At 40.7% G+C, this 15,033-nt stretch overlaps 1 protein-coding gene across 2 annotated transcripts in view; it reads right to left on the reverse strand.

The window, feature by feature from the left end:
• Positions 1 to 15,033, reverse strand: part of LOC121712364 (receptor-type tyrosine-protein phosphatase gamma-like) — a 66,759-nt gene that overhangs the window by 23,945 nt on the left and 27,781 nt on the right. For both annotated transcript variants that reach the window (XM_042096617.1, XM_042096618.1), the window contains exons 2-4: positions 11,487 to 11,592; positions 11,303 to 11,344; positions 3,200 to 3,379 (exon numbers count right to left, since the gene is read on the reverse strand). In XM_042096617.1, coding sequence (XP_041952551.1) covers positions 3,200 to 3,379; positions 11,303 to 11,344; positions 11,487 to 11,589 — 325 coding nt within the window. In that variant the 5' untranslated portion in view covers positions 11,590 to 11,592. The remainder of the gene's footprint in view (positions 1 to 3,199; positions 3,380 to 11,302; positions 11,345 to 11,486; positions 11,593 to 15,033) is intronic.

Genomic DNA, 15,033 nt, shown 5'->3' on the forward strand with positions numbered 1-15,033 from the left:
AGTCCGCACAAAATCCCAAATACCTCACTTTCTGTTGGGCGTGGCTAATGCATTGTACATACGAAAGTTGTTCATCTTGGGGAGATACACACACCTACCAAATTTGGTGTGTCTAGCTGAAAGTATGTGCCAACCACTGCATCAGTCACATAAGGGGGCGCTACTGAGTCCCTGGGCCACACCCGGGGCCAAGCCTTCCCGTCCCGGCCTTGCGCACCGTCGGTGCTCAGGCCCTAATAATAATCATCCTTACAAAAACAATAGGGCCTTGCACCCTTCGGTGCTCGGGCCCTAATAATCCTTACAAAAACAATAGGGCCTTGCGCCCTTCGGTGCTCGGGCCCTAATAATAATCTTTCCAAAAACAATAGGGCTTCGCACCTCTCGGTGCGCAAGGCCATCCCGGCCTCGCACACCGTCAGTGCTCGGGCCCTAAATTCGCAAGTGGCAATGGCAATGGCCGCAACCCGTGACATTTCAGAATCCAACAAAGCACCGACGTGGTGCATGTGAAAAATGTACGTATTTGATGTGTGTGCTATTTGTTTTTCCATGTTATTTTCTGGCACATTTACTTGCTTGGCCAGGTGGGGGCGCAATGCAAGGCAGGCCCATTGTGTGTCATCATAATCATAATATACATTAACCTGAGAAATTTCAGATTATTCATTTTAAGCAAAGAACATTTCTGATACACTTTTTGGCCAGATGGTGGCGCTATATTAGGCATTTGAATTACACATGTGGATATCATCACAATAATGATATCCAATATTTTGCAAAGTTTCAGATCAACCAGTAAAGGCATTACCAATTTCTGGCACATTTTCCTGCTTGGCCAGGTGGTGGCGCTATGCCAGACAGGCCCATAGGGTCTCTGGATATCTAATTATAATATCTGGATTTCATAATTATAATATCTATTAACCTGATAAGTTTCAGAACATTCATTCAAAGCATAAAGTATTTCTGGCATATTTCCTGTTTGGCCAGATGGTGGCGCTATGCTAGGCATGTGAATTATATGTGTGAATATCATCACAATAATGATGACACTCGTCTGAGCAGGGATTAAAGTGAAAAAAAAGAAAAAAGTTTGACTGAACTTTTTTCAGGCCATAAGTCATACGTTGTTCATATCTATCTATAGAGATAGCACCCCTTTTGCGGTCACGACCTATTGATTTTTAATGTACAAAAAGATGCAAATAGCAAAGTAAAGGGAGTATTCACCTTATTCACACGGCGGCCATTGTTTAAACCAAAACGAGGCTACAGGGTACACTTACTATATAATTAATGCCACCTACAAGTGAATGCATAGAACATAAACTATGGTTTGTGTACCCTGTAGCCTCGTTTTAGCCGCCAATGGCCGCCATGTAAATAAGGCGAATTGAGAGTGTTTTTGATTGAGATTGAGTTTTCCTGATGAACAAAACAATATTTCAGTACCATCACTGACCATTGCTGACAAGCCATTGCTGTTCTTTTCTACTGCAGCAATATTGTAGAAGGGCTTTAACTTACACTCTTATTCAATTACTTCAGGCCAAAGGTGTTTAAAGGGGAGATTTTTTGCTTTTCTTGTTAATATGCAATTCAACACCAAGTAAAATCTATAAAATCAAGTTTGCAAGACTTCCCATTTCCTCATCAAAGTAATGAATCAGAACATTCAAGATATTGTTCATATTTCCATTTGTTGCCTCATCTGCATTTAATGAAAACATGGTAATTTTGAGTTTTACAGACAACTCAAATTTCCAATGAGTAGCAATACTGTTTGTGCTCATGCAGGAGGTCTGCACATTTGATAACGACAATCTGGAGAGGGCACTTTTGTCTTCAGCATCATATTGTATAAGGTTGACAAGAGGTTGCGATATGGTGAGGGACAGGGTGTGTTGCGCTATGAAAGAACATGCGTAGCCTACTTTCTGAGCGCAAAAACAGTCAGCCATAGATAAACATAGTTTGTAGTTCTCCCCCGTTTCCAACAGCCGCCCATCTCCATTTATTTTTTAACTTATAACACCTGTGCCTTCCTTTAGCAACAACGCATCCATGACAGCTAGTGGCCTTGCCAAATAGACGCACACAAATCATGACGCTAATATGCGAGGTTATGGTTGGCCTACTGGTCATGGTTTTGTGCTATCAATAAATAATATTTTATAACAAAGTTTAAAGTTGACTATTTTAATTGCATGGTTATTTTTTGTCAACATACACTCACAACCTACTGTCGTTAAATTTGAAGGCCTAAGCAAAATAGGCTACAAGGCTGTCTGTGTCACAAACACAACTGACCCCCTTACTCAACAGTTCGCGATGATGACAGTATTATTATTTTATGTTAACACGCTCAGTCAAAACCTTCCGCAAAATCTACCGCAAATTGTGAAAAACATTGTTGTACATGTCATAACAGACGGGATAATAAATTGCATATGCTACGGTTTATATTGCGTCGCTTTACACATATTATTAGTTGCATTGATTAAAAACTGTAACAATAATAGGTTACATCGGGTGGCATAGCAGCCTGTCTGTTCAAGTCATAGTGACACCCAAAATGAATGACCTCCCCTGACAAGAGTTTGCAAGAAATTGTCTACATTGATGCACGGAAAGAACACAGCCTACACCTCTTCTCCGAATTCGCACATAGAGCTCACAATGTATCATATCCAAAAAAGTTAAACGGATTGGCCAACCTCATCAGCTGTCTCGATTGTGTCACTATAATCCAACTTTTAGACCGTTAGTCCTCCAGACGTGTTCTTTTTTTTTAAGCAAACACCCCAGACCAATGAGACAAGCGTGTAGCTACAACATAAACAAAGCGAAACTCATGTAAACTCAAGACGTCACTGACTGAGACACTATTAGGTCTTTAAACATTTACCATCACACACATTAATTCATCGGACCTAATATTTGTAGTTGCCTTAAAAAAAGGGGGGGGGAAGGTGAGTCACCCCCTTCCTGTTTTTTTCTCATCAGATCTGCATCGATCTCAAATATGGAATTTCCGTCGGATTTCCGTCGGATTCCGTCGGATTTCCGTCAATCAAATTGACGGAAATCCGTCCTACGACGGAGAACTTTAATCCTTGTGTCTGAGAAATGACATCACATCAAAGGGTGTAAAACAACATTAAAAAATAAAAAATAAAAAGCCTGTAGCACTTACTAGTGTCTCTGATGTTCTTTATGATCCATGGTTCAGACTGCAAGACGTCATAGGCCAACAGCTCAAGTGGGCCCATGGACCGATTCCTCATCATGTGAAAGGGGTTTAGTATCACCGGGGACTGGGATTCCATGAAGTCACTTGTGCAGTATTGAAATGTGGCCTGCCAATACTTAGGTCCTAAACAAACACAACAGAAACATGGTAAATGAGCTGCATTTGCTGTTATATATATAGCACTTTTCTACTCCTCCAAGCACTCAAAGCACTTTACAGACTAATGCCTCATGTTCACCCATTAAGGGCAGGGTCTGCCTCCAGGCCACAAGTACACAGGAGTGGCAGTTTGCAGGTCACCAACCTACACATGAGGGGCAGTTTGCATGAGGTTCAGTGCCAATGACACTACAAGGACACTACAACAGGGTCAGCACAAGGACACTACAACAGGGTCAGCACAAGGATACTATACACACTAGGGATAGCACAAGGACACTCAGGGCCTGAAGTTAACTTTTTTGGCCACCAGCCACTGTGGCAGGTGGATTTTGAAATCCACCTGCCACAGTGTTTTTTTACCAGCCCAAATATTTTTGCCTAAAATAAAGGCGAACGACTTAGAAAATGCATAAGAATGGTTCTTGAACTTGTACAGAATACACATTAAAGTGCTGTCGAGTTATTAACCAACTTAATCTCATTTATGACTAGACCTACATAATGACTACCTGGTGTGGCAGGCATATAGAATAGAAAATAAAAGAAACCAGCAACTATAGATAGTAAAAGAAAACAACAAGAATAGCCTACAAATTCTGTAGTTGTTGTGTGCGTACTTGCTCAGTGTTGTGTTGTCTTATTGGCTACCCGCCAATGGCAGGTAGATTGACAGTTTCACCCACCAATCACAAATCATTTGGCGTGTGGGCAGGTGCCAATTTCATGCCCTGAGGACACTACACCAGGGTCAGATCAGAACAGGCTCAAACCAGCAACCCTTTGGTTGACAGAACAAATCCTTGACCTCCTGAGCCACTGTCGCCATTAAAAAAGTAGAAGATCATAAATAAGCAATGCCTATGATAGCCTATTATAAAACCGCAACATGTAACTGCAACAGATTGGGACAGGAGTGTATGGTGTTATTATAATGCCATTACTCGAGAGCTCAGTGAAACATCTTCACAAGAAAATAATATTAATTCACACGCGCAGACACAGCTAGCGAGTGAGTAAAATACAACTGCGAGCGAGGAAAAAAACGCTGCGAGTGTACAAAACAACCACTGGAGGCCATACGCTCTCGAAGATGAGTTCTGCTCACTCTCTCGAAGTACAGCTTTGCTCACGCGTGCAGGTTGACTTTTGACACTTTGGGGAGAGAACCAAGGGATGCTCTGGTCATTTTGGATGCACTGGCCACCTCAAGGATTTTAGGAATGGACCACCCTGCTGTGTCCTCGTGTGACTGGCACCCCAGTCATGCGTGCGATGGTAGTCACTGACCATACCTGCACTGGTGTCGACTACCCTTCACCATGCCTTAGTTATGCTGCTATAGCATACTGTAGTGCTGTCATGGACTTTTCATGTGTCACGCCATACAACCCCCCCCCCCCCCCCTCTCTCAACTCTCCTTCTCTTGCCTATTCTCACTATAGTATAACACTACATAGTACCATTGATATACTTATTGATATGAACCATTTTAATTTATAGTAATACCGTATATACCCGAATATAAGACAAGGTTTTTGTCCTAAAAATAGGCTGGAAAATGGGGGGTTGTCTTATATTCTAGTCTTATATATTAAAAAAAGGGAGAAAGCAGGGGGAAACAGTAGAGGGCACCAACACGATAGGCTAATTAGTGACAGTGTTATGAATTAAATAAACAGTAAAATGCCGCCATGGAGAGGTCAAGAGATCATCTTGAGAAAAGCGCTTCAAAAGTTGGTCAAATAAACCAACACGTTCGAAACAGTTATGACGCCAACTTTAAAATTATGGTTGTGAATGAGGCGGAATCATCTAATAATTGTAAAGCTGCCAAAAAATTTGGAGTCACAGAATGCAACGTTCAGAGGTGGTGAGCACAAAAAGAACGACTAAAAAATGCCAACAGCCAAAGGAAAGCTTTCCGTGGACCTTAAAGTAGCAAGTTTGCAGAACTTGATGATAGAGTCTATGAATATGTGATAGAAAAACGTCAGGATGCGATGCCAATCACAAGAGAAATCATTCGGCTGAGGGCTCTGGAGATAGCCAAGGAGCTAAACATAACGACAAATGAATTCAAAGCTAGCACTGGGTGGTGTACACGAATGATGCAGCGCAAAGGGCTGACACTGCGTCGTAGAACAAGCTTGGCCCTATCTTCACAGTACCACAGTTACATACATACATAGGCCTACATAATTATTGCATTTTTGTGGAAAGGTTATTCATTTTTGTCACTCATTCATAAATTAAACTCTTTTGTGACAAATTAATACAAATATTGAATGAATGGTGTTAAAATGTTTTCTGTTGAAAACCAGATTTTTTCCACAAAAAAAGTATCTCACCCACTTTACATCTCTCTTTCTTCCCCCTTAGCTCACTTGTGAGGTATACCATCATATCATCAGCCATCCGTGTGTTTGGCTCTCATCTCACTCATCTCACCTGAATTCCCATCCCTACGACTGCCCTATCATCGCCTATTACTATCACCCCTGCCCAGATTCCTGGCCCGCACAGCCTTGCGACCCATCACTTGCCCTATGACAACTCCTAATCCCCTGGACAATTCAATTTCCTACACTGACTGGACTATTTGAACTTTCTGACACTAAATAGGATTCATGCATTATCATAGCGGATATGTAACCATCCCACCTCTTGTAACAAACAGCTCAGGTGGCTTTGAACACCATGTTCTATTCTCTACATTTGACTAACTTATGCATTTATCATGTATACAGACCTTACTGTTCTGTAACTGACCCTAGGCAGATGGGTCAGGCCCTTGAGTTGTGGATCTGCTCGAGGTTTCTTCCTATATGTATCTTTAGGGAGTTTTTTCTCGCCCCCGTTACCCATGGGCCTTCTTTTCTTTTCTCTGATTGTCTAACACTCTGTAAAGTGCCATGAGATGTGTAATGTTTTGGTGCTCTATAAGTGAAATTAAATTTTTCTTTGATTCAGAGCCCAGGAAAATCTTCAGCTCACAGACAGTTCCATAGAAATGCATTGGAAGCTGTGATTTTGTCTGGTTTTATGGGATTTCATAGAAATATGAGTTGGGCTGATACCACATAGGCCAGTCGTAACTTTTATAATCGTGGGGCAACGCTTTGGGCGAATTAGCAATGTAATTCACTGACGAAACAGGCATGAGAGGGGAGATTTTCTGACGTTTCCACAACGAAACAGAGTTTGCCATTGTTGAGAAGTCACCAAATTTGTCGCTAGTCGCTAGATGCCATTTTCTCTCGCTAGGGATGGCCAAAAGTCACTTCATCTAGTGACAAAGTCGCTAAATAGGCAACACTTGTAACTTTCCCAGTCCTCCTGTGTGTTCATCTTTCGCACCACGCACCGTTACAGACTAGTCCATTTCATTGTGAAAGTAGGGGGTGTATGTGTAAGGACAGATAAGCATTAACTGGACATTTTAACAACTACGTCAACCTGTCAACGTATTTCTTAAGAATATTAATACAATTTACCATACTTTTGAAGCGTTCATGATGATAAGGGGCTTTTTTTTTTCTTCTTTTTTTTTAGGTTGGTTGGGGGCTCCCCTACTAAGACCGCTGGAAGGGGGCCCCAAGCAGCCGCCTACCTGTGACATTGGCTGCCTAAATCTCTGTCTTTGTCAGTTTACATGCAAACGTGCAACCGAAGTTTTCCAAAATCTCCACTCTGGCCGGAGTTTTTTTTAGAAAGAATCGTTTTCAGAGGCAAATTCTCTATTTGTGTGTAAACGAAGGGCACGAACTAAGGCAAACTAAGGTCACAGTTTCTCAAAATAACCATACGTGTAAACGGGGCAAAAGACAGGCTCTCTCATGCACCTTATGTTAGCGTGTAGTCACGTAATGCCACCGCTGTTTTGCATGTGTGTGATATTTATTTTACTTACTGACAATGCTTAACCTGTCATGCCCGTGTGAGTCTATAGTATCTTACATTACATTGTAATAAACGAAGAACAGCATTGTTCATCCGTGTCCGGCTGAGTTCATCTGTGTTGTGAGGATTACTAGCCTGATCTTTACAACAGCAACCAATTCCTAAGCAGATTTTCCAAAATCATAAAGTCAATATCTGGCCCCAGCTGTGGCGCAGCTGGCTGGGGCACCTGCACCTTACGCCGGCGACCTACGCAGTGGTCCTTTCCGGATCCCACCCTGCTCTCTCTCCCATTCACTTCCTGTCACTCTCCACTGTCACTATCATTAAAGGCATAAAAAAGACCAAAAAAAATATACTTAAAAAAAAAAAAAAGATAAAGTCAATATCAATATCCATGGGGGGGGGGTCAGGTCAATTTACTCTTAATTTCTCAGTTTAAACGCAGTGATAACTTCTCAAGCCGTTTTTCTGCTATGTGTCACTGTCGCCCATGGTAACCGATAGCGTGAATGACAACCATAGACTGTAAGATGACAACATGGCGTACGAGCTCTGAAACCATAGACATAATATACATAGACGACGCATCGACCGCTACTCCCTACTAGCGCTGACGAGATTTGGAGCCGCCATCTTGGACCGGTCATCCACTCCACTCAGTGTACTGTAATCTGTTTGGCCGGTGCGATGAGCTGTCAGCGCACTTAATTAATCATATCTCACTGAATACCGAACAGATTCTCGTGCAGGTTTTTTGCTGCAAAGGTCATACATGTAGCTATGATACAGGACACATGATTTAGCATATTTTAATATTCATAGTGGGTTTAACAGTAATAGAATATTCTGATATATGATATAAAGTGACCTGACGTCCGATATCAAAACTGGGAACATAATCCATGTTTGACAGCATAGACAAAACTAGCTTGATACAAGTTTAAATGAGTTAAATATAGTTCACAGTTGACAGAAAAGTTACAGCGTTATTCACAGAAAGGTTCCATAAACATGTAAGTGAGATCAGTGCCATTCAGACATCTGAGGGGTATTCCAAGTAGGCCTATGTGGTTTAGTGACAAACTTGGGTATATTGACAGAATAAGTTGTAAACCTCCCAGTAGAAAAGCTGTATGATACAGGAAACATGGTTGTGTGTATTTTAATATTCATAGTGGGCTTAATAGTAATAGAATATTCTGATATGATATATTATAAAGTGATGACATCCAATATAAACACTGGGAACATAACTAATCCATGTTTGACAGCATAGACAGAAACTGGTTTGATACAAGTTTTAATGAGTTAAATTAACAGAAAAAATCCATTAACATTTTCAGTTCAGTGCCATCAAAAATAAAATTTGATGAACAGACATTGGTGTGGCATAAGTAAAGGAAATGGAGTAACTGGGTTCAATATCAACAGCATTTGTTAGACAAGTTCCATAAATATTGTAAAGTGCAAGTTTGTAGGTTTGTTTCTGATCCTTAAAAAAAGGACATTGGTTTGGTATAGTAAGTGTAACAGTTCATCAATTCAAGATAAAAAGGTGACTTGTCACTTGTACAGTGTCAATGGGTTCATCAACAGCATCTGTTATTTACAGTTCACAGAAAGGTTTCAGCCCCAATGAAGAGATTAAATAAAAAGGAATTAAGAAACATTTTAGAAACTGCTAAGATCAGCCCCGTTCATTGCAACCAGTAAAGAATCGGGGAGTGTCTTCACAGGCTCAGTGAGACAGAGGTTACTGTCATGCAGTTGGTTCTATGATTTCGACAACTGGTGCATGTAATTTTGTATGTTCCCACCTTGCTAAAATTGCTTGGGTACACTTTGGCTAAGAAAAAAAGTTCTTCAGACAGCAGGTGGGCAAATAAGATAGCAGTACATAGTGAAACTGGGTAAACTCCATAAAAAAGGACCGAGTCAACCAGATGATGGGAAAATGGGACACAGAGTGGTGAATACAGGTGATGAAGGTGAAGCTCATAAATCAAAAATATTCAGTCACAGTGTAGCAGATGCCCTGCAATACTGCAATGAAGAGCTGCACCTTCCTCAGTTCCAGGGATGTGAGCAAGGCAGTTGTTCTGGGGAGATATAAAATAAATAAATGAATAGGAATTTGAGAGGCATCTTATTCTTGTTAGGGTAAATGACATGTGAATAATACAGTGTTGGGCAAGCTACTGCGAAATTGTAGTGAGCTAAACTATCAGTTACTCTGCCATGAATAAAACACTACACAATACTACCACCCAGTCAAATGTATTAGTAACAAACACAGCAGTAGGCTAGTTCTCTACACAGGAAGCTACTTTAAATTGTGCCAATTACACGACAAGAAAATTGTAGCTTGTGTGGCTAAGCTACTTGATAAATAAAGAAGTTAAGCTATTGAAAAGTTACTTTATTCAGGAAATAGTGAAGCTAGGCTACCAACACGCTTAGGCTACAAGTAGCAGCTAGCGATTGCCCAATAATAGGCTGTCTGTGCCACTTCAAAATTCGGCCAAATCTAGTATGATTTATTTCTACAATAGCCTTTTTGTGTCAGTTGTAATCTAAGTCAGTGTTATGGAATATGACTTATCAAGTCTCAGTTCATATCCGGGTGAACACCGAGTAAACATAGCCTAACTAGCTGGCTACGATTCTCATACAGTAATATCAAAGATCCTTGCTCCTTCTCAACTCTCTGGTAATATTCTATTCACAAAATACAACCAGTACCATACAATACAATAGTACGGTAATGTTAAATCTTACTTGTGAAAAGTAAATCCCCCGAGCCCTGTTTGCGATGGTCCGCCGATTTGAGCAGGAACATGCTAGCCTAGAAATCTAGACGCGCCCCTAGCGGCAGCAAATTACAATTGCTGCCAGGGCTAGTCTAGCAACTCTCCGTTGGCTTGTGAGCTCCAGAAATCGAAACTTAATCAGGACATTGAAATCGTGTATAGAGTCGTTTGGTGGGCTTAACATAATGATTGATGGCAGAGTTGCAACGGTTTGGCTTGAATTCCCTGCTACTTGAAAACAAATATCCTATTGCGTCCTATTGCGTGCAGAGGGAATTTGAAAGACAACTGATTATCCCGCCCCTCGGACTGAGCACTGCGAACGGTGAGTACCCAGACCCTACATTTTAATGTGGGTCTGGCTCGCCAGGCTAGGAACATGCTGCACAGGGCTGGCATCTTGTGTCTTCTGCTGCAACGCAACGAGGAGTATGACCGGTCCAAGATGGCGGCCGCATTTCTCGTTTCCAGCAGCCAATGCAGCGTCTATGTATATTATGTCTATGTCTGAAACCTCCCAAATCATCACGTGACAACAAGCTACCATGACCTATCTCCGGATGCCAGCTAGCTTAGCTGTGCTTGTGGAACGTTGGTAAACCTCACTCCCCCGACGCCTCAAGAGTGCTGCTGGCATGCGAGCCAGTAGCCAGGGCTATTGGCTCAATTGTTAGCGCGCTCGCCTCCCGATCCGAGGTGCTGCTGTTCGCGGGTTCGAGGAGGGAAAGTGAAAACCAGCGTCCCAAGTGGTTGTGTTCCTATCGAAGAGCAGCTCCAATGTTAAGTCCCATGGACCTATTCTTAAAAAAAATATTATAAAGCCAAATCAGCAAAGTTATCACCAACCACCAGCTGTTTTTTCCTCGCTCGCAGCTGTTTTTTCCTTGCTCGCTGCTGTGTCTGCGTGTGTGAATTAATATTATTTGCTCGTGAAGATGTTTCACTGAGCTCTCAAGTAATGCAGCTATAATAACACTATAAGATTGCAAGAGTTGACACAAGCCCAACACAAGTCCCTAGCCTCCTTAGGCTAGTATTACCAGTATACAGTATACTTACCATATTCACATTAAATATCTCACAAATACTGATACAATTTATAACATTTTATTATGCCTGTGCAACCACATTTCACTCTAAGAGGCAAATAATAAAGAAATAGGCTCCTTACCACACCATCGGTACGGGTTGTAACAGTAGTCAGGGGACGACACTACAGAAATGAGAAGAAATTAGAAAAATGTTTTCAAAGATGTTTTCAAATGTAAACATTTGCAAAGAGTCTTGCCATTTATGATAGGAATAAGTTCCTTTTGTATGACTATCATTTAAGCTTAATATTAAAATGAACTCACCTGCGATATGAGAATTAGTTAGCGCTGATGCTTTGGTTAATATCAGTGAAAACAGTATGGCTCTACTAAAAGTCATATCCATCCTTTTTGTATCAGGCTGCATCACCTGAAGTTAGAAAAAAGTCTAGTTAAAAGAATTCATAGAGATCATAGTAGGCAATTGAAACTTGAGTGTCAGAATACCACAAAAGAAAAATGGGCCTAAGGTAGAAAGTGTAATAAGACTAACGGGAAATAAAACGTGGCGATTTTCTAGGCTGATTTGACAAGGAACTATACTCTCATTCCAGTGTAATAATCAAAGAATGTTACAAACGTACCGGGCGCAGTAGCACAATGATATCACGCAGCACCTGAAAATTCCCCGTAGGCTGTAACTTCCAGCAACAAGTTTGAGCTGCAGCAGATTATTACGCCAGAATGAGAGTATAGGTCCATGTCAAATCAGCCTAGAAAATCGCACATTTAATTTTCCATCAGTCTTATTGCACTTTCTAACTTGAGAAGAGACAAGTTTTAAATAGAAAAATTACCGGAAATCTTAGTCACTTTTAAGCGTGATACTAGCAGGCGAGATGCTAATGGTCTAATTCGATTCAACCTAGGCTGGAGCTAAAAGTGGTATCGCCATACTCAGAGAACGGCTAGATGAACTGGAGAAAGGTAAAAGATAAATTGTTTTACTCGAGGGGAGGTGGAAAATGAGCGTATGAGCGAATATTCCTTTAATACTTCAAGATGAAGTCCTAAAATGAAACATGCTGAATGTTGTCCCACGTACAGTATTCGCAAAACATGTCGTAATTTTGTGATTTAAAGTCGTAATTATGAGATTTAAAGTCGTAATTTTGAGATTTAAAGTCATAATTATGAGATTTAAAGTCGTAATTATGAGATTTAAAGTTGAGATTATTAACCCAGGAAGTAAGCCCACAAGATCATGAGCTGTTGCTGTTCTGCTCAGTTTAGCTAGTTGACGGGCTCTGGTTGTAGCCTGGGTGTTCCCATGCTGCCTTGCGCGTGATTTGATTCACGCTGCTAAGGCAGCCTGGAGACCATGGAGCAAATTTTCGCCTGAGATAGGGGACCAATCACAGAACAAGGGGGAAAGCAAGACAATGATGAGCTATGCACAGACGCATTTGATAGACATCCGTGGCACCCAATAAACGGATCTGGGCATTTTTTTCAAATACGAGAAAATTAACGTTTGGTTCCCAGACCACGTCTCATTGAGAAGTGGTGGCGCTAGCCAGGCTACTCTGGTTGTAGCAGTTTGCACACAGCCTAATAGTTTATTTCAGCAATGTCTTTAGAGGTATAATCAACAGGCACTCCTTCATAATGACTTTAAATCTCAAAATTGTGACTTTATTTCTCATAATTAAGAGATATAAAGTCGCAATTTCTAGATTATTAACCCAGGAAGTACGCTAAAGGTCATGTTGTGTCAGACTCTGAAAAGGAACGCTAGACATGTATAAGAGTCAGAGCAAGCAATGCCATGCTAGGCCTACGTGCTGTAGCCTAAACTAGATAAATGAACTTGCTCACATTCTAAATTATTGTCTTTCTAGCGATCCTTTTCTGCACCATGGGCGGCAACTTTCCTCATTTTCCCATAATGAACTGGCTCCATGGGGCTGGATAGCTTTTGCAGTTCTAATGTCGATACTTCTACTCAGTTGCATGTTGCTTTGAAGTCACTCATAGCACAACACATTATTATTATTATATGCATGTGATCAAAATGGGTTGGACTCAAATGGATGCTTCAAAGAATGATTATTCTGAATGCAATGGATACAACATATTTGATAATCAGATAGACCAAACAGCCAGATCGTTCAAATAGGCTGATGTCTGATAGGCTCTAGCTACATTTCTAACGAGCAGGTGACCAGCATGGAAAAGCTGGATGAAGATGCCTCTGTCGAGTGTCAACCGTAGCCTACAGAAACAAAGCCTAAAAGAAACCACCTGTGGTGGTGATGTCCATAAAGCGAAGGAGTGCCTGTTGATTATACCTCTAAAGACATTGCTGAAATAAACTATTAAGCTACAGTAGCCTAACAGTTTATGTCTAAACTACAACTACCTAAACTGAGCAGAACAGCAACAGCTCATGACCTTTTGGGTTTACTTCCTGGGTTAATAATCACAAAATTTCGACTTTATATCTCTTAATTATGACTTTAAATCTCATTATTACGACATTAAATCTCATAATTACGACTTTAAATCTCAAAATTACGACTTTATATCTCAGAATTATGACTTTAAATCTCAAAATTACGACTTTAAATCTCATAATTATGACTTTAAATCTCAATTTTGACTTAAAATCTCATAATTACGACTTTAAATCTCATAATTATGACTTTAAATCTCATCATTTTGACTTAGTATCTGGCAGGTTTTTTTTTTTTCAAGTGGCGGAAACGGGCTTCGATAGTTATTTGAAAAGCCAGTGCTGGATAAACAAATAGCGTGCGTGCGACAGAGGAAAGTTCTTTGGTGTTGCTTTAAGATAACTCATGTAAATGTGGTATTGTGTTTTTAGCCTTTTTTTTTAAAAATTACTGAAATAGATGACGATCGAAAACTCATGAAAACGCATCTGGACATTTTATCTAGACATTTTATCATAACTCGACTTTTGATGGTTGCCGCTTTGGATCGAATGCACGTCAGGTCAAAAACAGGCCATTTATTTTTGTGGGTTTATCACTAGGTGGCAGTCTTGCCAGGTCTTGCTAGGTCACTTCCTGGAAACTTTACAGGCAACACTTCTCAGGTGCTGAAGGGGAAAATGAAAAAGTTGAATGCTATATCTCCGTTTCTAGAAAACAAACAGGGATTTTGATGAAAACTAGGGACTGTTTAGCTTGGGATTTTTCAGGAACAGAGGCGTAGAAATAAACGGTTTGTTTGTACCCAATGAGAGCTTAAAGTCAACAATGATCTAGATTGCTGGCACTCTGACAAAGCTTCCGAAAACAGCACAGAATTCAAAGTGTTAAGGCCCATTCACACCAAGAGCGATAACGATAACTATAAACAAATATCATTCTCGTTAATATGAATGACGACGTTCATACATAAATTATAACAATAACATCATGAGGAACGATATCGTTGGGGATCACTTTCAGAGCGATTTTGAGAACGATAAAAAGCTAATAGCCAATCAGAACCAATCGCATTTTAGCCGTTCTTTTAGTCGTTCTTGGTGTGAATGACCCTTTAAAGCTAATTTATTGTATGATTGATGTTATGGATGTTGAGTATTGAGCACCTAGTGACACCTAGTGGTTTTGTTATGCTGAAGCCCATAATGCTGTGCACTGTGGTTGGGATTCATGGATTAAAAGCTTAAACCAGAGCCCGTTTACGGAGAGCCGGGTCATTCCCTATTAACTCCATTGTCAACCGCACTAAAAAGAAAATCGCAGGTCTCCCAGAATAAGTTAGTGAGGGTTGTGATGAGGCTGGGCCCTCGAGAACACATTGGAAGGAGGCACTTCCAGGAGCTCAACTGGTTACC

The sequence above is a fragment of the Alosa sapidissima genome, chromosome 6 (assembly GCF_018492685.1).
Source record: "Alosa sapidissima isolate fAloSap1 chromosome 6, fAloSap1.pri, whole genome shotgun sequence".
Taxonomy (NCBI): Eukaryota; Metazoa; Chordata; class Actinopteri; order Clupeiformes; family Clupeidae; genus Alosa; species Alosa sapidissima.